Source organism: Cherax quadricarinatus, chromosome 39, assembly GCF_038502225.1.
Source record: "Cherax quadricarinatus isolate ZL_2023a chromosome 39, ASM3850222v1, whole genome shotgun sequence".
NCBI lineage: Eukaryota > Metazoa > Arthropoda > Malacostraca > Decapoda > Parastacidae > Cherax > Cherax quadricarinatus.
The window spans coordinates 18892258-18918104 of NC_091330.1; the positions used below are offsets into that span (position 1 = coordinate 18892258).

The following is a 25847-nucleotide window of genomic DNA, read 5'->3' on the forward strand; positions in this document are numbered from 1 at the left end:
ACTAGGCAGTCTGCCTGTGAGTCCAATGTGGTACCCAGCATTGTCTGTGAATTGGGTTTTGGTCTTTTCATTACCGTACATTGCATCTCTCAAGGAATCATGGCATCCAGGAGGCATGCAAGTGATGCAGGAAGTGGCAAGACAAAGTAAAAAAAGTTCAAGTCTTGGAATTATGAAGAAAATCGAGATATTAGATAACTTTAAATGTGGTGCCTGTGTGGTGGACATGGCAAGAGCTTATTTATTTATTTATTTATTTATTTATTTATTTATTTATTAATTTGAACATGATACAGTGAAGTACAAAGTTATTGAAGTGCAGCATGCCAAAGCCCCTTGTATGCAGAGCATTATGAGCAGGCTTAAAATTAACTTAAGATTAACTGAGCAATGATATATTCAGTAGTAAAAACATTATTGTAAACAGATAACAATTTAGCACAAATGAGTATTACAAAGACAGGTCATATGGTCATTTACTGTGTTGCTGAGCATTCAGTAGAATGGAGTATTCTGTTAGGTAATGTAATTAAAAAATAAAGTTTGACTGGGTCACAGGTTAGACCTTTATGAGATACAATTATTCAGTATTTATTTAGTTGTGGGTGAGTAAGTGATTTTTGAGAAGAGACTTGAATTTATAAACAGACAGTGTTTCTTTTATATTCACAGGTAATGAATTCCAGATTTTAGGGCCTTTTATGTGCATTGAGTTTTTGCATAGCTTGAGATGGACTCGAGGAACATCAAAGAGTGATCTGTGCCTTGTGTTATGGTCGTGTGTTCTGTTGAGGTTGGTAAGGAGACGTTTGAGGGGAGGGTTTATATCAGAATTAAGTGTTCTATGAATGTAGTAGGTGCAGTAATAAGTATGGATGTTTTGAATGGTGAATAGGTTTAGAGTTGTGAATATTGGTGGAGTGTGCTGCCTGTAGTGGGAATTTGTTATCATTCTGACTGCACCCTTTTGTTGGGTAATTAATGGTCTGAGATAGTTTATTGTTGTTGAGCCCCATGCACAAATTCCATAGGTGAGATAGGGGCAAATAAGTGAGTGATATAGGGCCAGGAGGGCTGACTGTGGAACATAGTACCGTATCTTCGATAGTATGCCTACAGTCTTGGAAATTTTTTGGCCTTAATGAAGTGTTGGTTTGTATGATTTAAAAGAGTGAAGCAAATATATGGGCATGTGCAGTGAGAAACCTGGGCTGTTGTCTGATTTACTGAATGACTGACTTACTGACTGACCTGATTTACTGATTTCCTGAATGACTTGACCAATTTACTGAATAACTTACTGACTGACCTGATTTACTGACTTTACTGAATGACTGACTTGAATGAGTGACCTACTGAATTGAATGACTGTACTGACATGACTGACTGACCTACTAACTCACTTGACTGGACTGACTGACTGACTGACTGGGCTACCATCCACCTCAGCCGAGATGGGCCTCAGCATGCCTCTCCACTCCCTCCTTCACAGCCATCAACAAACACCAGCAGCCACAATTTAAGGTAAGAAATATTATTTCTGTTGCATTTGTAGCCTTGAACAGCAGAAAAAACATACATAACAACAATGAACATCAACTGCATTATCATTTTTATTTGCATAAGATTTGGAGACCTAAAAATAAAGTTGTTTGGCTTTTTTGGGGATTGTGGGAATGTAACCCAATTTTCCCATACGGATTCATCTAACACTGCATTTTCAGGACCCTAACTACCGTTTTAATCGACTGTCTAACTGTACATTAATGAATAGTTTAGTCAATGCTGAATTTTGATTGCCTTTAAAGTTATGGTGTGGATAACCAAACTACTACCAATCCTGAAACCAGCCATTTCAATAGTATATCTTCCATTCTATCAAGTGGTACCAAGAAACGGCCAGTAAAACCATGAAAGCCATCCTAGTAAATACCTCAAAGTTGTTATTTTATACCAAACACAAGTTCAGCATTTTACTTTTCTCATCGTGCACCGTGGCAGGATTGTTTTTTTTTTTATTCTGTGTGCACTTCACTGCACAGACCCATTCTCTCATATCTAAGCCAAAATTTACTGCTCACAGCTTATCTGCGGGAGTTGAGGTCAAAATGTAGATCTGTGCGATTTACCCTGGTGTCTATAATGTAGATCTACGTGAGGAACAGTGAAAGCGTTAACAAGTTTAGTAATTTGTAATAGGAGAATTATACAGAGCAATGAGGAGGAGGGAACAAGAGTATATCATGAGAAAATAATAGACTTCATTTTAGAGACAAACTGGAAGCCATGTACAGAAGCCCAGACTGAAGTATAACCAGTAATGATGTAAATCGAGCATTAGCAGTTCTTAGCCTCATAGTGAACATGGATAAAAGCACTCATTACAGTTTTGTATCATTTGTGGATGATACCCAAATAAGCATGAAAATTCATGTCAGTAGAAGATAGAAAAATTGCAAGAAGATATACAGTGAACCCAGTGAAAAGCAGGTGTGCCATGGACACTACAAGAGAACATTGTACAGTGGACCCCCGCATAGCGAACTTAATCCGTGCAAGAGGGCTGGTCGTTATGCGAAATGTTCGCTATGCGAATTAATTTTCCCCATAAGAAATAATGGAAATAAAATTAATCCGTGCAAGACACCCAAAAGTATGAAAAAAAATTTTTTTTACCACAAAAAAATGTTAATTTTAGTACACACAAACTGAAAAAGGCATGCACAATTACATGACACTTACTTTTATTGAAGATCTGGTGATGATTGATGGGATGGGAGGAGGGGAGAGAGAGTGTTAGTGTTTAGAAGGGGAATCCCCTTCCATTAGGACTTGAGGTAGCAAGTCCTTTTCTGGGGTTACTTCCCTTCTTCTTTTAATGCCACTAGGACCAGCTTCAGAGTCACTGGACTTCTTTCGCACAACATATCTGTCCATAGTGGCCTGTACCTCTCGTTCCTTTATGATTTGTCTAAAGTGGTTCACAACAGTGTCATTGTAACAGTCACCAGCACGGCTTGCAATAGCTGTGTGAGGGTGATTTTCATCAAAAAAGGTTTGCACTTCAAGCCATTTTGCACACATTTCCTTAATCTTTGAAGTAGGCAATTCCTTCAATTTCTCTCTCCCCTCCTTTGAACCAGTTTCCCCAGGTCTGGCCTCTTGCTCTTGAAGTTGATCTATCAGCTCATCAGTGGTTAGTTCTTCATTGTCCTCCTCCACCAACTCTTCCACATCCTCCCCACTAACCTCCAACCCCAAGGACTTCCCCAATTCCACAATTGATTCCTCAACTGGTATACTACTCCTCTCAGGGTTAGCCTCAAACCCTTCAAAATCCCTTTTGTCTACACATTCTGGCCACAGTTTCTTCCAAGCAGAGTTCAAGGTTCTCTTAGTCACTCCCTCCCAAGCCTTACCTATAAGGTTTACACAACTGAGGATATTAAAGTGATCCTTCCAAAACTCTTTTAGAGTCAATCCAGTGTCTGTGGTCACTTCAAAGCACTTTTGAAACAGAGCTTTTGTGTACAGTTTCTTGAAGTTGGAAATGACCTGCTGGTCCATGGGCTGCAGGAGAGGAGTGGTATTAGGAGGCAAAAACTTCACCTTAATGAAGCTCATGTCCCCATAAAGTCGCTCTGCCACGTCTGTAGGATGACCAGGGGCATTGTCTAACACCAGGAGGCACTTAAGGTCTAATTTCTTTTCAGTTAGGTAATCTTTCACATTGGGGGCAAATGCATGGTGTAACCAGTTATAGAAAAATTCCCTAGTGACCCATGCCTTACTGTTTGCCCTCCACAGCACACACAAATTATCCTTGAGGACATTCTTTTGCCTGAACGCTCTGGGAGTTTCAGAGTGATACACTAATAAAGGCTTAACTTTGCAATCACCACTAGCATTGGCACACATCAACAAAGTAAGCCTGTCTTTCATAGGCTTATGTCCTGGGAGTGCCTTTTCCTCCTGAGTAATGTAGGTCCTGCTTGGCATTTTCTTCCAGAACAGGCCTGTTTCATCACAATTAAACACCTGTTCAGGTTCCAGTCCTTCAGTTTCTATGTACTCCTTGAATTCATGCACATATTTTTCAGCCGCTTTGTGGTCCGAACTGGCAGCCTCACCATGCCGTATCACACTATGGATGCCACTACGCTTCTTAAATCTCTCAAACCAACCTTTGCTGGCCTTAAATTCACTCACATCATCACTAGTTGCAGGCATTTTTTTAATTAAATCGTCATGCAACTTCCTAGCCTTTTCACATATGATCGCTTGAGAGACGCTATCTCCTGCTAGCTGTTTTTCATTTATCCACACCAATAAGAGTCTCTCAACATCTTCCATCACTTGCGATCTTTGTTTCGAAAACACAGTTAAACCTTTGGCAACAACAGCTTCCTTGATTGCCGTTTTCTTGCCCACAATAGAAGCGATGGTTGATTTTGGTTTCTTGTACAACCTGACCAGGTCGGTGATACGTACTCCACTTTCATACTTATCAATGATCTCTTTCTTAATTTCAATGGGTATTCTTACCCTTTGAGGTGTAGGGTTGGCACTAGAAGCTTTCTTGGGGCCCATGGTCACTTATTTTCCACAAACAGCACCGAAAACACTGTAATAATACGAAATATTCCGAGTGTATGCTTGAATGTTACCGCGGAGGCTGGCTGGTAAACAATGGGACGGGCGGCACATATGAGGCTGGCTGAGGGCGCACATTGGACGCGTCTCGGACGAAGGTCGCTGAGCGGGTTTTTGTCCACTATGCGGGGCAAAATTTTAGCGAACAAAGCGTTCGCTATGCGGATTGTTCGCTATGCAAGGCGTTCGCTATGCGGGGGTCCACTGTATTAACATCTGTGGACCCAAACTTTTTAAACATTCTACCAGAAACACTGCTTGGGCAAGTGTAGAAATCATCAAGAGGAAACATGACAGGTACCTCCACCAAGTACCAGATCAATCAGGCTGTGATGGATAGGTGGTCCAGTAGGCCACCAGCAGCAACAGCTTGATTAAACAGACAAACTTGGATGGGCAGGGAACTGGGCTGCAAGAGTAGGAAAACTCAAAATCCATCAAAGGTAAGATAATGAAGTGGCCACCGGCTGAATGTCCGTACCAACACAAGCTAGGGCAAGATTGTTCATATACAGAGACCAGTAAATCCAGTGAAGGCAGACTGAAGTGTGTCTATTAATAGCCATTAGAAACAAAGTGGTGCCTAATTCACAATATGCCTCTTGTAAATAGGGAAAGTTTTGTTATTTACCAGCCACAAAAGCAATGAATCTTAGCACACTCGTTTCATCTCACTGAGTTGTTAATGGAACAAGGTGAACATGAATATGGCTTGTATTTATGTCAGCTAGTGTGTGAAACATGTTTATAAAGATAACTATAGATGCATTACAAATAAGGATAATAGTGAGGATCTAGTATGCAAAACTTAGATTTGTTTCCTATATGTATGTCATTAAACTTACACACAGTTTTTCCTTTCACAGACATTTGAGAAGCAGTGGAAGCCTACAGAACTTGAGAAAGATTTAATGACCGTGTCATCTGGTGTAAGTTACTCAAAAAATTTTACTTATTACTTCTTCCTTTTTTTTTTTTATTTTTATTGTTTTGTTAAATTTACTCAACCCTTAGTAGTGTTCATATATAGTTGTTTTAGTTTACAAAGACTAACACATAGCTAACCAGCAACCCCCTCAGATCCATTAACAAAAAACATAACTATGAAGACCTGCAGATTTTGCTTAATACTTGAATAACTGCCAAAGAAGATATACAATGGCCTCTCATTATTCACACTGGTTAGGTTCCTGAAATCAACACTACTTAAGAAATAGTGACTTATGGTGTTAATAACATATAAGGAAAAAAGGGATGATTTCCTAACCCCCCTTCCCTACAAAAAATAAAAAACTTTAACCCTTTCATTGTCTCTTATGTAAAAGTACATTATTGTTGCTTGTATAGGTCTGCTTTATTGTCATTCAAGTAGATTTATGTTTTAAGGAGAGTGTCCTCAAATAAGCTGTGAGCTGTAAATTTTGAGAGAAAAAGTCTACAGTGATTGTGTACAGAATAAAAAAATCCTGCCTGACCTTGTGTTGGTTTAAAATGGTGACTTTGAAGTGCTTTGTAGAATAGCTTTATTATAGATGAAGATAGATTTATTCCTTTGTAAAGGTTACAGTGTGTAATTAGAATTATGGTTTGCTAAGTACAAAGACAGCCACTATCAGGCTGGGGCATTTTGGGCAGACTAATCCTAGTACATAGTAACTACTTAAAACTAGACAAGATAATAGTGGTTAACTTTATTAAAATCTTATTTAATCTTAATACTAATGCGAGGGGCTTGGACTTCCAGCAAGCGTGCATGAATGTGTTAGATAGGAGTGAATGGAGACGAATGGTTTTTGGGACTTGACGAACTGTTGGAGTGTGAGCAGGGTAATATTTAGTGAAGGGATTCAGGGACACCGGTTATTTTTATATAGCCAGACTTGAGTTCTGGAATGGGAAGTACAGTGGTCCCTCGCTTTTCGTAGTTCTCGGCAATCGTAGATTTCGTCAATCATAGGAGTATTTTCGTATAAACATGGACTCGCTTTTCATAGGTTGACTCGCGAATAGTACTTCGTCCAGGACGCGTACGCACGGTGTGAGCCGGGGTGGCCTCCCTACCCAGCCAGTCTGGCATTGTTTACCAGTGAGTGAAGGTCCCCTCAAGTGCTCCTACGAAATATTTCATAATATTCCACTCATTTTAGTGCTTGCAATTACTAAATAAGCTACCATGGCTCCAAAGAAAGTTCCTAGTGCCAAGCCTGTGGTAAAGAAGGTGAGAAATATGTACAGTGACAAAGTCTTGGGCCATTTTAGGGAAGTGTTAAAGAGACGCCAGAAACAGAGCTCTCTCTACAGTTACTTTGCGAGACAGGACTAGAGTGACTCTCAAGGTGGTCCTAGTGGCATTAAGAAACAGAGAAGAGAAGCAACCCCAGAGAAGCAATTGGTACCTGAGGTGTTGCTGGAAGGGGATTCCCCTTCCAAACTGTAAACAATCCAATCTCTCTCCTCCTCCAGTCTCCCATACACTAAGAAGAATCTCCAATAAAGGTAAGTGTTATGCTGTTAATGTTTCATTCATCATTTCCCATTGTATTGTTTATGTACTATATATTTCATGTAAAAAATTTTTTTGTTTTAATACTTCTGGGTGTCAGGAACAGATTAATTGTATTTACATTATTTCTTATGGGGAAAATTGATTCGCAACTCGTAAATTTTGTTTATAGTAGCTCCTCCAGGAACGGATTAATTACGAAAAACGAGGGACCACTGTACAATGCCTGCACTTTAAAGGAGGGGTTTGGGATATTGGCAATTTGGTGGGATGTGTAATAGGACAGTACAGTGGACCCCCGACTTACGATGTCCTCAACCTACATTAAAACCGACTTACGATGCTTGTCAGCATAAAAATTTGACCCCGACCTACGTTGAAAAACTCGACTTGCATCATTCATCCCTAACGTGACCGTCTGGTCCGTCTGGCCTGAGCGCCTCAGCTGAGGTACTGTGACATTGTTTACAAGCCAAGGCGGACAGTTGAACTCATACATTCGATAAATTTTGTATTATTCCAGTGTTTTTAGTGCTTGCAACTGCTATATAAGCCACCATGGGCCCAAAGAAAGCTTCTAGTGCCAGCCCTGTGGTAAAAAGGGTGAGAAATACTATCGTACCATGGTCAGCTGCTGCTGCTGCTGTAGCACCGTCAGCTGCTGCTGCACCACGGTCAGCTGATGCTGCTGTAGCACCGTCAGCTGCTGCTGCACCACGGTCAGCTGCTGCTGCTGCTGTAGCACCTTCAGCTGCTGCTGCACCATGGTCAGCTGCTGATGCTGCTGTAGCACTGTCAGCTACTGCTGCACCATGGTCAGCTGCTGCTGCACCACAGTCAGCTGTACTACTCAAAGATGTGGAGAGACTGTTATTGGTGTGGCTTATCGAGAATACTGAGAAACAATTAACCCAGAGGGTTAGCCACCCAGGATAACCCAAGAAAGTTAGTGTGTCATCGAGGACTGTCTAACTTATTTCCATTGGGGTCCTTAACCTTGTCCCCCAGGATGCAACCCACACCATTCGACTAACACCCAGGTGAACAGGAAAAAATGCCTGGAACTAGTTCTCATATTGGTGAATTTAAGGCCAGCAAAGGTTGGTTTGAGAGATTTAAGAATCATAGTGGCATACGCAGTGTGATAAGGCCTGTTCTGGAAGAAAATTCCAAAGAGGACCTATATTACTCAGGAGGAAAAGGCACTCCCAGGACACAGTGTCTTATCACTACGTCGTTAATAAAGGTAAGTGTCATTTATTCTTCATTTAGTACATTAGTACATGCACAATATATATTGTGCATGTATCCTTCTTTTTGTGTATAGGAAAATGTATACAGTATTTCGTGTGGTAAAAAAAAAAAATTTCATACTTTTGGATGTCTTGAACGGATTAATTTGATTTCCATTATTTCTTATGAGGAAAATTAATTTGACTTACGATGATTTCATCTTACGATGTGCTCTCAGGAACGGATTAATATCGTAAGTCGAGGGTCCACTGTATATATATAATTGGGGCCCTGATATTGTATACTTATTATTTCAGGTCACTTTTTTTATTGTATCTTTATATATTCTTCTAAACTGTTGTATCTGGGTGCCTCTGCAAAGACAGTGATTATGTATGAGTGAGGTGAAAGTGTTGAATGATGATGAAAGTATTTTTGTTTTGGGGATTTTCTTCCTTTTTGGGTCACCCTGCCTAGGTAGGAGGCAGCCAACTTGTTGAAAAAAAAAAAAACTAATGCAAGGTAGTCAGGGTGGAGGTGTATAAGAATATTAATCTTGAAGTTCCACATAATAAAAACATTATTACAATTAATGATTCAAGCAGTAATATTTCATGGATTGGTAGATGTTTAAAAGACTGGAGGTCACATAATATAATACATAACTGATTAGAAGTTGTTTTGGTTGATATGGTTAGTACTGAAAGATGAGATGATTTTTAAGCAAAGTCCTAAATTTATAAGTAGTCAGGGGATCCTTTACCAGTTCAGGTAGTGAATCCCAGATCTTCAGGCCCTTTATGTGCATTACGTTTTTGCATGGTGTGAGACTGACACGAGGGATGTCAAAGAGTGTATTATGCCTTGTATTGTGACTGGCTGTTTCTCAATATCAGTTGATAGAAGGGAAGACATACTATTGAAATAGAGATAATTTTGGTCGGTTTCAGGTATTATAAGTAGTTTGAAATACGGTAGGGCCCCGCTTTACGGCATTTTGCTTTACGGCATTACGCTAATACGGTCATTTCAAATTATGACCAAAACTCTATACGGCTCCCCCCACCTGACTGTAATACGGTCACCGTGCCAGACCCAGTTTGTTTATATTCTCATTGAGCTCTGTAAACACTACATCTCTCCATTGTGTCTGGAAACTCCAAAATTTCAAGTAGTTTTTAACCCTTAACCCTTTCGGGGTTTCGGCCGTACTAGTACGGCTTACGCGTCAGGGTTTTTGACGTACTAGTACGCATAAATTCTTGCGCCCTCATATCTAGCAAGAAAAAGCTGGTAGGCCTACATATGAAAGAATGAGTCTATGTGGTCAGTGTGTGTAGTATAAAAAAAATCCTGCAGCACACAGTGCGTAATGAGAAAAAAAAAACTTTGACAGTGTTTTTGGTTTAAAACCGAATTTGCGGTGTATTTTGATATGGTATTTATGGTTGTATTCTAGTTTTCCTGGTCTTATTTTATAGAATGGAAGACATATTACAGAAATTGAGATGATTTTGATTGGTTTCACAATGAGAAGTACCTTGAAATTGAGCTCAAAGTAGCAGAAATGTTTGATTTTTGCCAAAGTTGAAAAGTAAATAAATCATGCCACGCGTCCAATACACGTCAACTGGTGAATCTGACATTCTTTCACAAGTGCGCTGGTATTATTTATACCATTTCTACACTAATACAGTAGTCTGCATAACAGTAAATGTTCTATTTTTTGTGAGAATAAAAATTCAAAGTGGAAAGCAAAAGAAATGTAAGAGGGGCCTGGGGATGTGAATAATGAACAGAGGAAATGTTATTTTAGTGCCAGGAATGTCTTTCTTGTTTATTCTGGACCCTATTTGGAAATTGGCCTCTTTTGAAATTTGTGTGAAATTGGCAAAATTGCTAAATTCTGACCACTTTATTGGATAGTTGAAATTGGTAAATGGGTGGTTTCTTGTACGCATTCGATAGAAAAAATAGAGTTCTAGTGAAATAGTTATGATTTTTGTCGACTAGTACACTGGAATTTGCCGAAAATAGGGCACAAAGTGGGCAAAATCGCCGATGCATAAACATCATCGAGACTGCTAACTTCACGTGAGCATAATTCCGTAAGTTTTCCATAAAATTTCATACTTTTGGTGTCATTGTGATCGGGAAAAGATTCTCTATCTTTTCGTATTTTTTTTTTTTTTTTTTTTTTTTTTTTTTTTTTTTTTTTTGCGATGCTGAGAACAAGTCTCTGAGAGGACCTGGTGACCCTCAACGGGTTAAACTGTCCAAACGTAGATCTACATTTTTTCAACATTTGAAAGCATGTAAAAAAAAACTTGGATTTTTTTTTTTTTTTATATTTGAAAATATGTAAAAAAAAACATAGATCTACTTTTGGAGCACTACACATGTGAACGTAAATCTGCTTGGACAGTTTAAGGGTTAAAAGTTATTTCATATTTTATATATACTCTGATAATTATACTTATGTATACCTGTACCTAAATAAACTTACTGTGTTGTCGTGCAGGTACACATTAAAATAAGTAAGAGTATTTTATGTCTCAAGACGCCATATTAGTAATGATAATAATACTCAATAATAATCACTGAGTCTCGTTAAATGTCGTACATTACGTTAATATACACATTTTCATTAATCCATATGCAGTGGACCCCTGGTTATCGGCCGGTTTGGTTATCGGCCAACTCGGTTATCGGCGGGGTTTTTGGTGCTCGGTTATCAGCCATTTTGGATCCATCCATCCACTGGCTGGGGCAGCTTGCGCTTCAGTTTGGCTTTGTCTCTCAGTGGCTGAGGAAGCTTCTGCTCATACATCCAAACATTTTGCTTGTTTACCATTGTTTTTAGTGTTTTTTCTTGCAGTGCAACTGTGAAATAAGTAACCATGGCTCCATGGTAAGGCTTGGAAGGGAGTGACTTCCAGGACTTTTAACTCTGCTTAGAGAAAACTGTGGCCAAATTGTGTCCAAGAGAGGGATTTTGAAGGGTTTGAGACTCACTGTGACCCTGACCCTGCCGACCCTGTGGACGCTATTGTGTCTTTGGGGAAGTCCCTGGGGTTGGAGGTGAGTGGTGAGGATGTGGAAGGGTTGGTGGAGGACCACAGGCAAGAGCTTACCACTGAAGAGCTGCAAGAACTTCAACTTGAACAGCGATAGACTGCAGCTGAGGAACTTGCTTCAGAGGAGGAGGAAGAGGGAGTGAAGGAGGTGCCTTCTTCAGAGATTAAAGAGGTGTGTGCAATGTGGACCAGGGTGCCAGCTTTTATAGAGAAACACCACCCTGACAAAGCTGAAACAAGCCATATCTGCAACATGTTTAGTGACAAAACCCTGTCCCACTTCAGGGAAAACTTAGAGATGCCAGAAACAGAGCACTCTGGACAGTTATTTTGTGAGAGTGGGGTCTGGTGACTCTCAAGCTGGTTCTAGTGGCATTAAAAGACAGAGAAGGGAAGTAACCCCAGAGAAGGCATTGCTACCTAAAGTCTTCATGGAGGGGGATTCACCTTCCACACACTAACTCCTCTCTCTTTTCTCCTCCCTATCCTCCAGAAGCCAGCATAGCCTTCAATAAAGGTATGTAATACTTGCATAATTGTAAAAAAAAAAAAAAAGGATTTTTTTTTTTAATATTTTTGTTTGGAACAAATTAATTTTATTTCCATTAATTCTTATGGGAAATATTAATTTGGTTATCGGCCATTTTGGTTATCGGCTGACCTTCAGGAATGGATTACAGCCAATAACCGGGGACCCACTGTATGATATTTTTTTCAAAATTATATAATAAACATGATACATAATATAATGATAAATACACCTCACAGTAGAATAAATAAACATAAATATGAGATGTGGTAGCCACACAACTTGTACAAGTGACAGCAAGAATAACGTTTTCTCTAGTCCAACATAAGAGAAAATGTGTTACTGGGCATAACTGTAGAAAATTATTCCTTTCATATGCCTTCACTCAGAGTGTCATTTCTTCTAAATATGGTGTTACATGAGAATGGGAGTGTTCCTCTTTATTTATTCTACCGTATCAATGTAGACACAACTTGTACACAATGTAACTTGTACACTAACCAGATGCGTTTGCCTGGTTTGTTTGCAAAACTCACGTACACCTGGTTTGTTTACATAACTTCGCAAGTGTCCTCTCTCATGTACTCATTCTCTCCCTCTCATTCAGTCAATCAATCAAGTTTATTCGCTATAAGGATTACAATGTGGGGTTTACAGATTTTGGTTATTGTGTGGTTTACATGTAATAAAATACTAATTACAGAGGGGGCCACTAGGACACCTAGCATGGCTAGGCATTTCAGGAAAACTTAGATTAATTCTTAACCAAAAATTATTACAAATTATGGAGTAAGTTGACTAAATACTAGTTTGTGAGTTTAGCAATGTGAATGCTTTTGTTTTGACACAATACATAGTTTCTATATTGGAGTATCACAGGCAAACTTATGACTAGTTAGGAATCATTATTTTAAGATTAAGATTCGTATTTCTGTGCTTATAGTCAAATGGGTGAGTGAGTGTAAGTGTGAATTGCCAGGTGGTTTTTATGTAGTTAGTTGATGGGGTGTATCAGGGAGATAAGATGTTTTCTAACGGTAGTTTTGAAGGTGATGAATGTGTCTGCAGTTCTAGAGTTTTCAGGTAAGGTGTTCCAGATTTTAGGGCCTTTGACATACATTGAATTTTTGTAAAGGTTTAGTCGGACACGGGGAATGTCAGAGATGTTTGTGTCTGGTGTTATGCCTGTGGGTCCTGTCACAACTGTCAAGAAAGCATTTTAGGTCAAGGTTAATATTGGAATTTAAGGTCCTGTAGATGTAGATTGCACAGTAGTAAGTGTGGATGTTCTGAACAGGGAGTAAGTTTAGATCTATGAAGAGTGGGGGGGGGGGTGTTGCCAAGGATGGGATTTAATGATTATTCTTACTGCGGCTTTTTGTTGGGTTGTTATTGGCTTTAGGTGAGTTGCTACAGTTGATCCCCAAGCACAAATAGCATAGGTGAGGTATGGATAAATGAGTGAATGGTATAGTGTGAGAAGGGCATTTTGCGGCACTTAGTATTGTATCTTGGAGAGGATCCCAACTGTTTTGGAAACTTTTTTTGTTGTGTGTTGGATATGGGTGCTGAAACTCAGGTTGTTGTTGAGGTATAGGCCTAGGAATTTGCCCTCATTATGTCTGGCAATTAAAGTGTTGTCGATCTTAATGTTAAGTTGCGCAACACCTGCTCTGCTACCTAACATAATGTAGTAGGTTTCGTCAGTGTTAAGTGTAAGTTTATTGGCTGTCATCCAAGTCGATATTTTGAGCAGCTTCTTGTTAACAGTGGTGTTGAAGGTGGCAAGATTAGGGTGAGAGATGACATAAGTCGTGTCATCAGCAAAGAGAATGGGTTTCAGGTGTTGGGATATGTTTGGAAGATCATTGATGTAAATGAGGAAGAGCAGGGGTCCAAGGACACTTCCCTGTGGAACTCCAGTATCAAGTGGCCATGTTGATGATGCTGTGTCTTTAATGGTGACATACTGATACCTATTAGTAAGGTAAGATTTGAAATATGCAAGTGCATGGCCTCTTATACCATAATGGTCAAGTTTGTGGAGTAGGATGCCGTGATCTACTGTGCCAAAAGCTTTTCTTAGGTCAATAAAAATTCCTAGCAGATATTCCTTATTTTCAGATGCTGTGTAAAGCAGATCTAGCATTTTTACAATTGCATCATTAGTGCTTTTATTTTTCCTGAATCCAAATTGGCAGGGGGTGAGTATGTTTTGTGCCGTTATAAATGAATATAGTCTCCTGTGCACGAGTTTCTTGAAGATTTTGGATAGCAATTGTAAGTTTGATATTGGCCTATAGTTGTTTACATCTGTAGGGTCACCACCTTTATGTATTGGTGTAACCCTTGCTGTCTTGAGTAGTTTTGGGAAGTTGCTAGCTTCTAGTGACTTGTTTTTTTTATTTATTTATTTATTTATTTAGTAGGTTGGTAGACAGCAACCGCCCAGGGAGGTACTACCGTCCTGCCAAATGAGTGTAAAACGGAAACCTGTAATTGTTTTACATGATGGTAGGATTGCTGGTGTTCATTTTTCTGTCTCATAAACATGCAAGGTTTCAGGTACGTCTTGCTACTTCTACTTACACTTAGGTCACACTACACATACATGTACAAGCATATATGTATATATGTATATATGTATGCAGCACCTGTTTGGAACCCGCACTTGATAAAGCACGTCAAGAAACTAGAGAAAGTACAAAGGTTTGCAACAAGGTTAGTTCCAGAGCTAAGGGGAATGTCCTATGAAGAAAGATTAAGGGAAATCGGCCTGACGACACTGGAGGACAGGAGGGTCAGGGGAGACATGATAACGACATATAAAATACTGCGTGGAATAGACAAGGTGGACAAGGACAGGATGTTCCAGGGAGGGGACACAGAAACAAGAGGCCACAATTGGAAGTTGAAGACACAAATGAGTCAGAGAGATAGTAGGAAGTATTTCTTCAGTCATAGAGTTGTAAGGCAGTGGAATAGCCTAGAAAATGACGTAGTGGAGGCAGGAACCATACACAGTTTTAAGACGAGGTTTGATAAAGCTCATGGAGCGGGGAGAGAGAGGGTCTAGTAGCAACCGGTGAAGAGGCGGGGCCAGGAGCTAGGACTCGACCCCTGCAACCACAAATAGGTGAGTACAAATAGGTGAGTACACTCCTCTGGATTTTCTTCCATTTTTCTTACTAGTTCTTGTTCTTGTTTATTTCCTCTTACCTCCATGGGGAAGTGGAACAGAATTCTTCCTCCGTAAGAGGCGACTAAAATGCCGTGAGCAAGGGGCTAGTAACCTCTTCTGTATACATTACTAAATGTAAAAGGAGAAACTTTTGTTTTTCCTTTTGGGCCACCCCGCCTCGGTGAGATACGGCCGGTGTGTTGAAAGAAAGAAGAAAGATTTATTAATTTGAACATGATACAAAGAAGTACAAAGGAATACAGTTATTTAAGTGCAACATGCCAAAGCCCCTTGTATGCAGAGCATTATGGGCAGGCTTAAAATTAACTTAAGATTAACTAAGCAATGATATATTCATTGGTAAAAACATTATTGCAAACAGATAACAATTTAGCACAAATGAGTATTACATATGGTCATTTACTGTGTTGCTGTGCATTCAATAGAATGGAGTATTCTGTTGGGTAATGTAATTAAAAAAATAACAAAGTTTGATTGGGTCACAGGTTAGACATTTATGAGATACAATAATGAGAAACATTTATGAGATACAATTTATGTGATACAATTATTCAGTATTTATTTCGTTGTGGGTGAGTAAGTGATTTTTGAGAAGAGACTTGAATTTATAAACAGACAGTGTTTCTTTTATATTCACAGGTATTGAATTCCAGATTTTAGGGCCTTTTATGTGCATTGAGTTTTTGCATGGCATAAGGTGGACACAAGGAACATCAAAGAGTGATCTGTGTCTTGTGTTATGGTCATGTGTTCTGTTGAGGTTGGTAAGGAGACGTTTGAGGGGAGGGTTTATATCTGAGTTTAATGTTCTATGTATGTAGTAGGTGCAGTAATAAGTATGGATGTTTTGTATGGTGAGTAGGTTTAGGGTTTTGAATATTGGTGGAGTGTGCTGCCTGTAGTGGGAATTTGTTATTCTGACTGCAGCCTTTTGTTGGGTAATTAATGGTCTGAGATGGTTTATTGTTGTTGAGCCCCCATGCACAAATTCCATTGGTGAGATAGGGGTAAATAAGTGAGTGATATAGGGCCAGGAGGGCTGACTGTGGAACATAGTACCGTATCTTCGATAGTATGCCTACGGTCTTGGAAATTTTTTTGGAAATTTGTTGTATATGTGTTTGAAATTTTAAGTCTATTATCAAGGTTGATTCCTAAGAATTTTTCCTCTGTGAGTTTTGTGATAGGTGATCCGTTTATCATTATGTTAAGAGGGACGTCTGTAGCTCTGTTATCAAACTGAATGAAGTACGTTTTGTCAATGTTTAGAATAAGTTTGTTAGTCCTCATCCAGGTAGATACAGTGGACCCCCGATTAACGATATTTTTTCATTCCAGAAGTATGTTCAGGTGCCAGTACTGACCAAATTTGTTCCCATAAGGAATATTGTGAAGTAGATTAGTCCATTTCAGACCCCCAAACATACACGTACAAACGCACTTATATAAATACACTTACATAATTGGTCACATTAGGAGGTGATCGTTAAGCGGGGTCCACTGTATTTTCTGTAATTCGGTATTTACAGTATTGGCTAGCGTGACTGGGCTCGGGTGAGAGAAGAAGTATGTAGTGTCATCTGCAAATAGTGTGGGTTTGAGTCGTTGTGATGCATTTGGTAGGTCATTTATGTATATGAGAAAGAGAAGAGGGCCAAGGACACTTCCGTGGGACACCAACTGTAATTGGCTGTGCGGAAGAATTTGCCCCGTTTGTGTACACATGTTGGCTTCTGTTGCTGAGGTAAGACTTCAGGTAGTTGAGGGAGTGCCCTCTTATACCATAGTGCGACAATTTTATATGGAGCAAGTCATGGTCAAAGTAATGAAATAGCATGCGAAAGGACATGGGCCGCTCGCTTGTACAATAATGGTGGGACATGAGACAGATTCCCTGAGTTATTTTTAAGTGACTTCATAATCTCGATGACTTCGGTGGGCTCAGTTGGTACAAGATAGAAGGAATTTGGGAAATTCCCATCTAGGTAGTCCCCGGCATGGGTGTTGGTACGTGGGATTTTACTGGCAAGATTAGATCCTATGGTTGAGAAGAAGTCGTTTATCTTGTTAGCTGTATCAGTGGGATGCAGTGGTGTTTCATTAGTTTAGTTAGGACAATATTCTTGTTTTTTTTTCAGTTTGTGGGTGCCCAGAATCTGGGAGTGTTTTCCAGGTCTTTTTTTTATATCTCTTGTGTCAGTGAATCTGCTGGAGTAGTACAGTTGTTTGGCTTTATTTATTCATTTTATCTCATATACTCACCTCTGACCCTACATTAAGACTACAAATATTTTAAGGTAAGTAATGAGTGAACTGTACAGTGGAACCGTGACTTACGAGTGTCCCAATGTACGAGTTTTTTGAGATATGAGCCATCCCTGGGTCAATTTTTTGCTCTGAGTTACGAGCCAGCACCCCCCCCCCTTCCCCGTCAACCCAAAACCTGGACACCTTGCTTGTTTATCTATGATTTCATGCTATAATTCCATGGAAATCATTCTCTCTCTCTTCTCAGCACTGTTCTTTACACTTACTTTCTTAGGACCCATGCTTAGAAAAACAAAATTTGGCCAAATGACTGTCAAAAATGTAAGCAAAGCATGAGAGAACTGTTCCCACAGTGAGGTAAACAGTGCATTGAGTTGGGTGCATTCATAATTATAAAAATAATAATAATTATTGTTAGTGTTATTGCTATTAATAATTTAGATAACTAGAGCACAGATCCAATTCCCTAGATCAAGAGCCCTTCACCAGTGTCAAGGTTCCTTGATGCTGGTGAGGAGCTCTTGATCTAGGAAATTGGATCTGTGCTCCAGTTCCCTAAATTAATAATAATAATAATATAATCAAATCAAATCTAAGTTTATTCTCTATAAGGATTACAATGCGGGGTTTACAGATTTTGGTTATTGTGTGGTTTACACGTAAAAAAATACTAATTACAGAGGGGGCACTAGAACACCTAGCAAGGCTAGGCATTTTGGGCAAAGTTAGATTAATTCTTAACCCTAAATTATTACAAATTGTGGAGTAAGTTGACTAAATACTAAGTGACTAAATACTAGTTTGTGAGTTTAGCAGTGTGAATGCTTTTGTTTGGCACAATACATAGTTTCTATATTGGAGTATCACAGGCAAACTTGTGACTAGTTAGGAATCATTATTTTAAGATTAAGATACGTATTTCTGTGCTTATAGTCAAATGGGTGAGTGAGTGAATGTAAGTGTGAACCACGAGGTGGTTTTTATGTAGTTAGTTGACGGGGTGTGTCAGGGAGATAAGATGTTTTCTAATGGTAGTTTTGAAGGTGATGAATGTGTCTGCAGTTCTAGAGTTTTCAGGTAGGGTGTTTCAGATTTTAGGGCCTTTGACATACATAGAATTTTTGTATAGATTTAGTTGGATACGGGGAATGTCGTAGAGATGTTTGTGTCTGGTATTATGCTTGTGGGTCCTGTCACAACTATCAAGAAAGCATTTTAGATCAAGGTTAATATTGGAATTTAAGGTCCTGTAGATGTAGATTGCACAGTAGTAAGTGTAGATGTTCTGAACGGGGAATAAGTTTAGATCTATGAAGAGTGGGGGGGGGGGGTGTTGCCAGGGATGGGATTTAGTGATTATTCTTACTGCGGCTTTTTGTTGAGTTATTATTGGCTTTAGGTGTATTGCTGCAGTTGATCCCCAAGCACAAATAGCATAGGTGAGGTATGGATAAATGAGTGAATGGTATAGTGTGAGAAGGGCATTTTGCGGCACATAGTATCGTATCTTGGAGAGGATCCCAACTGTTTTGGATACTTTTTTTGATATGTGTTGGATATGGGTGCTGAAATTCAGGTTGTTGTCGAGGTATAGGCCTAGGAATTTGCCCTCATTATGTCTGGCAATTAGAGTGCTGTCAATCTTAATGTTTAGTTGTGCAGCACCTGCTCTGCTACCAAACATAATATAGTAGGTTTTGTCAGTGTTGAGTGAAAGTTTATTGGCTGTCATCCAAGTTGATATTTTGAGCAGCTCCTCATTAACAATGGTGTTGAGGGTGGCAAGATTAGGGTGAGAGATGACATAAGTCGTGTCGCCAGCAAAGAGAATGGGTTTCAGGTGTTGGGATATGTTTGGAAGATCATTGATGTAAATGAGGAAGAGCAGGGATCCAAGGACACTTCCCTGTGGAACTCCAGTATCAAGTGGCCGTGTTGATGATGCTGTGTCTTTAATGGTGACATACTGATACCTATTAGTAAGGTAGGATTTGAAATATGCAAGCGCATGGCCTCTTATACCATAATGGTCAAGTTTGTAGAGTAGGATGCCGTGGTCTACTGTGTCAAAAGCTTTTCTTAGGTCAATAAAAATTCCTAGCAGATATTCCTTATTTTCCAATGCTGTGTAACGCAGATCTAGCATTTTTACAATTGCATCATTAGTGCTTTTATTTTTCCTGAAACCAAATTGCCAGGGGTTGAGTATGTTTTGTGCCGTTATAAATGAATACAGTCTCCTGTGCACGAGTTTCTCCAAGATTTTGATGTAGTTCAACTGTGCTTCTGAGGTTGCTAAGGGGGACTTAATTAACCAAGTAAATGGTCACACCTTGCCTTGGCAAATAGCTGTCAGACACACCTCTCGGCTTAAGTCTCAGGTCCTTTGTTCATCACTGGCGTCAGGTCGTAACACGTGGCCTATGCCTTTTTGGGAAGGGGGGTGCTTTGAGGACCATATAAGCCCAAGGAACAACTGAGCAGGAGACAGAGGCTAGAGACAGGTCCAGTGAGCGGGAGCCCTGGACATCTGCGTGTGTAGTGGACCATGCATTGCGAATTTTGGGTCAGCTGGCCGGTAAATTAAGCGTGAGTACCAGTCCATGTTACTGATAACATCTACCCTTCCCCCTGGTAATGAGTCTCATAGGTCAATTGTTATATTATGTTGTATTCTAGCCCTTTATGTTATTAAGTAAACTATAGCCATAGTTCCTATTTTTATTTGTACCTTCATATGCTATTCCCTATTCTGTTAAGCACTGGGATAACACAGGAGATGTGCTCACTTTCTGGGATACCTCAGGCAGAGTGGATAAAGGTCTCACAATAATAATAATAATAATATTATTATTATAATGATAGACCTTCAGTTCTCTAAATTAATAATAATAATAATAATATTATTATTATTATTATTATTATCATTATTATTATTATTATTATTATTATTATTATAGAGCTTCAGTTCCCTAAAGTAATAATACAGTGGACCCCCGGTTATCAACCGCTTCTGTTATCGGCCGGTTTTGTGGCGCCCGGTTATTGGCTGTTAATTCGGTGATCGGCCGTTTGGGACACTTCCATCTGCTGGCTGGGGCTGCTTGCGCGTCAATTTGGCTGTCTCTCTCAGTGGCTGAGGAAGCTTCTGCTCATACATCCAAACATTTTGCTTATTTCCCATTGTAGTTTGTGTTATTTTTGCAGTGCAAGTGTGAAATAAGTAACCATGGCTCCATAGAAAGTTCCTGTGGTAAAGAAAGTGAGAAATGCCATGGAATTTAAGCATGAAGTGATAGGAAAGTTTGAGAATGGTATGAGGGTGCTGGAACTTGCCAGAATGTACAGCAAGAATAAATAAAAAATTACGTCCATCCTAGCAAAGAAAGAACAAATCAAAGATGCTAATGTTACAAAAGGAGTAACTTTTCTAACTAAACAAAAGCCACTAATAATGGAAGAGATGGAAAAGTTATTATAATTGTGGATTAAGGAAAAAGAATTAGTGGGAGACAGTGTTGTGGAGTCGATTATTTGTGAGAAGGCAAGGCAGTTGCATGAGGATCTTGCAAAGAAAATGCCTGGAACAAGTGCTGCAGCTTGTGAATTTAGGGCCAGCAAAGGATGGTTTGATAGATTTAATAAGCATAGTGGCATATACAGTGTTGTAAGGCATGGTGAGGCTGCAAGTTCTGACAAATGTGCGACTGAAAAGTATGTTCACGAATTCCAGGACTATGTAAAGGCTGAAGGATTCAAACCCCCAACAAGTGTTCAGTTGTGACGAAACAGGCCTCTTTTGGAAGAAAATGCCAAACAGGACCTACATTACCGAGGAGGAAAAGGCACTGCCAAGGACACAAGCCTATGAAAGACAGGCTTACTCTTTTGTTGTGTGGTAATGCTAGTGGAGATTTCAGAGTGAAGCCTTTACTTGTGTATCACTCAGTAAATCCCAGAGTGTTCAAGAAAAATGTCATGAAGAATAGATTGTGTGTGATAAACATAAGAAACATAAGAAAGAAGGAACACTGCAACAGGCCTACTGACCCATGTGGAGCAGGTCCATGTCACCCCCCCCCCTCCCCACATTAGCCCAATGACCCACCCAGACTGGTCATCTCCACTCAAGGAAGGAGCACGGTACCAGACCCAGCAGCACAAGCTAGTCAGGTCCAACTCACACCCACTCATGTATTTATCTAACCTATTTTTAAAGCTACACAATGTTTTAGCCTGAATAACTGTACTCGGAAGTTCGTTCCATTCATCCACAACTCTATTACCAAACAAGTGCTTTCCTATATCCTTCCTGAATCTGAATTTTTCCAACTTGAAACCATTCTTGCGAGTCCTGTCTTGGCGGGAAATTTTCAGCGTGCTATTTACATCCCCTTTATTTATTCCTGTTTTCCATTTATACACCTCGATCACATCCCCCCTAATTCTACGCCTTTCGAGAGAATGCAGATTCAGGGCCCTTAGTCTATCCTCATAGTGAAGATTTCTGATACATAGGATCAACTTTGTCATCCTCCTCTGTACGTTTTCCAGAGCATTTATATCCATTCTGTAATATGGTGACCAGAACTGAGCAGCATAGTCTAAATGAGGCCTAACCAAGGATATATAGAGTTGAAGAACAACCTGAGGACTTCTATTATTTATACTTCTAGATATGAAGCCAAGAATTCTGTTAGCTTTATTGCGAACACTAATGCACTGTTGTCTTGGTTTTAGATTACTGCTAACCAGAACTCCTAAATCCTTTTTGCAGTCAGTAGTATTAAGATCTACATTATTTAGTTTATGTGTGGCATGGTTATTTACCTGTCCAACATTTAGAACTTTACATTTGTCAGTATTAAACTGCATCTGCCACTTCTCCGACCATGCATCAGTCTATTCAAATCATCCTGGAGTGCTCTAGTGTCCTCATTAGAATGAATTGGACGGCCTGTTTTGGTGTCATCAGCAAATTTGCTTATGTTGCTATTTATTCCCTCATCTATGTCGTTTATGTAAATTGTAAACAACAACGGGCCCAACACTGACCCCTGAGGAACACCGCTTGTGACGTGCCCCCATTCTGATTTCTCCCCATTTATGCAAACTCTCTGCTGCCTATTTGTCAGCCATGCCTCTACCCAGGAAAAAATTTCTCCTTCTATTCTGTGTGCCTTAAGTTTCTCAATAGCCTCTTGTGTGGAACTCTATCGAAAGCCTTACTGAAGTCCATATACACAATATCATATTCATTACCATGATCTACCTCCTCAAACACCTTAGTGAAAAAAGTTAGTAAATTTGTAAGACAGGAACGCCCTTTTGTAAAACCGTGTTGAGATTCATTAATCAGTCTGTGCCTATCAAGATGGCTACGAATTGCTTCGGCAATTATTCATTCCACAAGTTCTTCAGTCAAGTCGGTAAGCTATTCATTCAAGTCAGTAAGTCAGTCAGTCACACAAACTTATTTTTACCTCTTTTTATGTGTACAAAGTAGCACTTCATTATGCCACAGGTTATCTCTCGTCTAATATCTTTGTTTTCCTTAATTCTAAGAATTAAATGCTTATACCTTTTCTTGTCACTTTCAGCAAATCTAGGATGCCTACTGGGTGTCATGATCCCTTGGCAGATATAAGATATAGTAGTAATTAAAAGATCAAAACACAATTCACAAACAGCTAGCTTATAGCAGAGAAGTAAGACTGGACACACATGAAGTACGAATGCTGGGATGGTGGGGTGGTGTCAGGGGGTGGCAAGGGATGGCTGGAGGTCTCCAAATTTTTTTTTTCCTTCCCGCAAACTGAACCGTGTTAAATTAATTTTACGACGTGTTACATAAAATTGTGCTGCAATTCTTCAATCGTGCCAAATAAACTTGTGCTAAATGATGATCTACTGTACATGGTATGTATACTTTATAATTGTTTTTTATTCTACTTTTTTTACTATTGTGGTTTCCTAAGGCTATGTACAATCAATACTTATATTACAAATATTTTAGAGCATAATACTCATAAAAACATGAAAACTATTCACATTGTTTGTCTTCTCTAGGTTATCCTTGGTTAAATATACTTAATGTGATTCATGTCTGAATTCCATCGATAGTATTATGAAATTTTAATAAATTTGGACTGAATAAGTCATCCTTGAGTCACTTGCACACCCTGTTTGCTGGTAGGGAAGCTAGTGGTGCAACAACACCTCCTGGTTCCTTTGTTTACTTTTGCTAGTGAGACATACTAGTATGTTGGACACAGTCATCACCTGAGTAGTTAACCATGATACATTGTGTAGTCCCTCTTGGCCAGAGATTTTTTTCAAATGCGTGAATAGATTTAAGGAGACCCAAAGAGTTATTCTGAGGTCAAAAATATTGGTAGGAGGCAGATTTGTGGGTTCGAAAAATTGTGCATACTAGTACAGTGGACCCTCACCTAACGATATTAATTGGTACCCGAGAACGAATATCATTAGGCGAGTTTTTTAGCGTTAGCCGAGGCAAAATGTTAGCGTTAAAATGTATCGTTAGGCGAATTTAACGTTATGCGATGCGTTCGTTAGGCGAGGGTCCACTGTACGTTGGACACATTTAACCCTTAAACTGTCCAAATGTAGATTTACATTGACGTGTGTAGTGCTCCGACCTTGATTTTCTACATTTGAAAGCATGTAAAATCGGACGTAGATCTATGTTCGGACAGTTCATGGGTTAAAGGGCTAATTGATGCCGAATTATGATCATCTTAATTTTTTATCTTCTTTAATGTTTAACATTATGTTCATTAGTTTCAGATGTGGGGAAATGCTTTACCGTGCATTGCTCCACTTGGAATATACAGCATAAATTGGTGCAAATAATTTTTTTTATTCTATTTTTTATTGGTTCAATCTTCTAGCACTATGTACAAAGAATACGTATAATATTACAATTGTTTTGATGTGTAATAATCCTCCAAGCATGGAAATAAGTCACATTGTTTGACTATATTGGGTTTTTCCCTAGGTTAATTTTTTCTATTTATTAACACATCAGTCATTTCTCACCCAAGGCAGGGTGACCCGGAAAAGAAGAAACACTTTCATCATCATCATCATTCACTCTATCACTGTCTTACCAGAGGCACACCTGCACTACAGTTATAAAACTGCAACTTATCAATACCCCTCCTTCAGAGTGCAGGCATTTTGCTTCCTACCTCCAGGACTCAAGTCCAGCCTGCCAGTTTCCCAGAATCCCTTCATAAATGTTACCTTGCTCACACTCCAACAGCACATTAAGTCAAAACCCATTTGTCTCCACTCTCTTCTATCTAACATGCTCACACATGCTTGCTGGAAGTCCAAGTCCCCTCACACACAAAACCTCCTTTACCCCCTCCCTCCAACCTTTCCTAGGCTGACCCCCTACCCTGCCTTCCTTCCACTACAGATTTATATACTCTCCAAATTACTCTTTTTCTTTCCATCCTCTCTAAATGTCTGAGCCACCTTAACAGTCCCTCCTCAGTTCCCTGGATAATAATTTTAGTAACCCAGCACCTACTAATTTCTAAACTATGAATTCTCTACATTACGTATATTCACACTGCACATTGCCCTCAGACATGACATCTCCACTGCCTCCAGCCTTCTCTATGTTGCAACATTCACCACCCATGCTTCACACCCATATAAGAGCATTGGTATTACTGTACTCTCATACATTACCCTTGTTGCTTCCATGGATAATGTTCTTTGTCTCTTCAATGCACCAATCGCCTTTTTTCCCCTCATCAGTTCTATGATTCACCTCCCTCATCAGTTCTATGATTCACCTCACCTTTGATAGACCTATCTGCTGACAAGTCAACTTCCAGATATCTGAATACATTCACTTCCTCCATCCTCCTTCCCTCCAATCTGATATCCAGTCTTTCATTACCTAAATTTTTTGTTATCCTCATCACCTTACTCTTTCCTATGTTCACTTTTAGTTTCCTTCTTTTACATACCCTACCAAACTTGTCCACCAACCTCTGCAACTTCTTTTCAGAATCTCCCAAAAGCACAGTGTCATCAGCAAAAAGCATCTGTGACAATTCCCACTTTGTGTTAGATTCTTTATCTTTTAATCCCACACCTCCTTCCAACACCCATACATTCACTTCTCTTACAACCCCATCTATAAATATTTTGAACAACTATGGTGACACATATCCCTGTAATTGTAATAAATTTGGAATGAATAAGTCATCTTCATGCCAGTTTCACACCCTGTTTGGTGATATGAAGCTTGTGGTGGAACAACAGGTTCTGGTTTCATTATTTATTTACACTAATTAGGCAGTGTTAACCATGATGCACTGCTAGGACCTGTCTAGTTTT

The 25847-nt window shown here is 39.4% G+C and overlaps 1 protein-coding gene across 2 annotated transcripts in view; it reads left to right on the top strand.

Annotated features, from left to right (window-relative positions):
- The window catches only part of LOC128696380 (uncharacterized), a 320039-nt gene that overhangs the window by 234950 nt on the left and 59242 nt on the right, over positions 1-25847 (top strand). For both annotated transcript variants that reach the window (XR_011392930.1, XM_053787632.2), the window contains exon 16: positions 5520-5582. Coding sequence is in view for 1 of the 2 variants with exons in the window: in XM_053787632.2 (XP_053643607.2) it covers positions 5520-5582 (63 nt within the window). In the remaining variant the exon portion in view is untranslated. The remainder of the gene's footprint in view (positions 1-5519; positions 5583-25847) is intronic.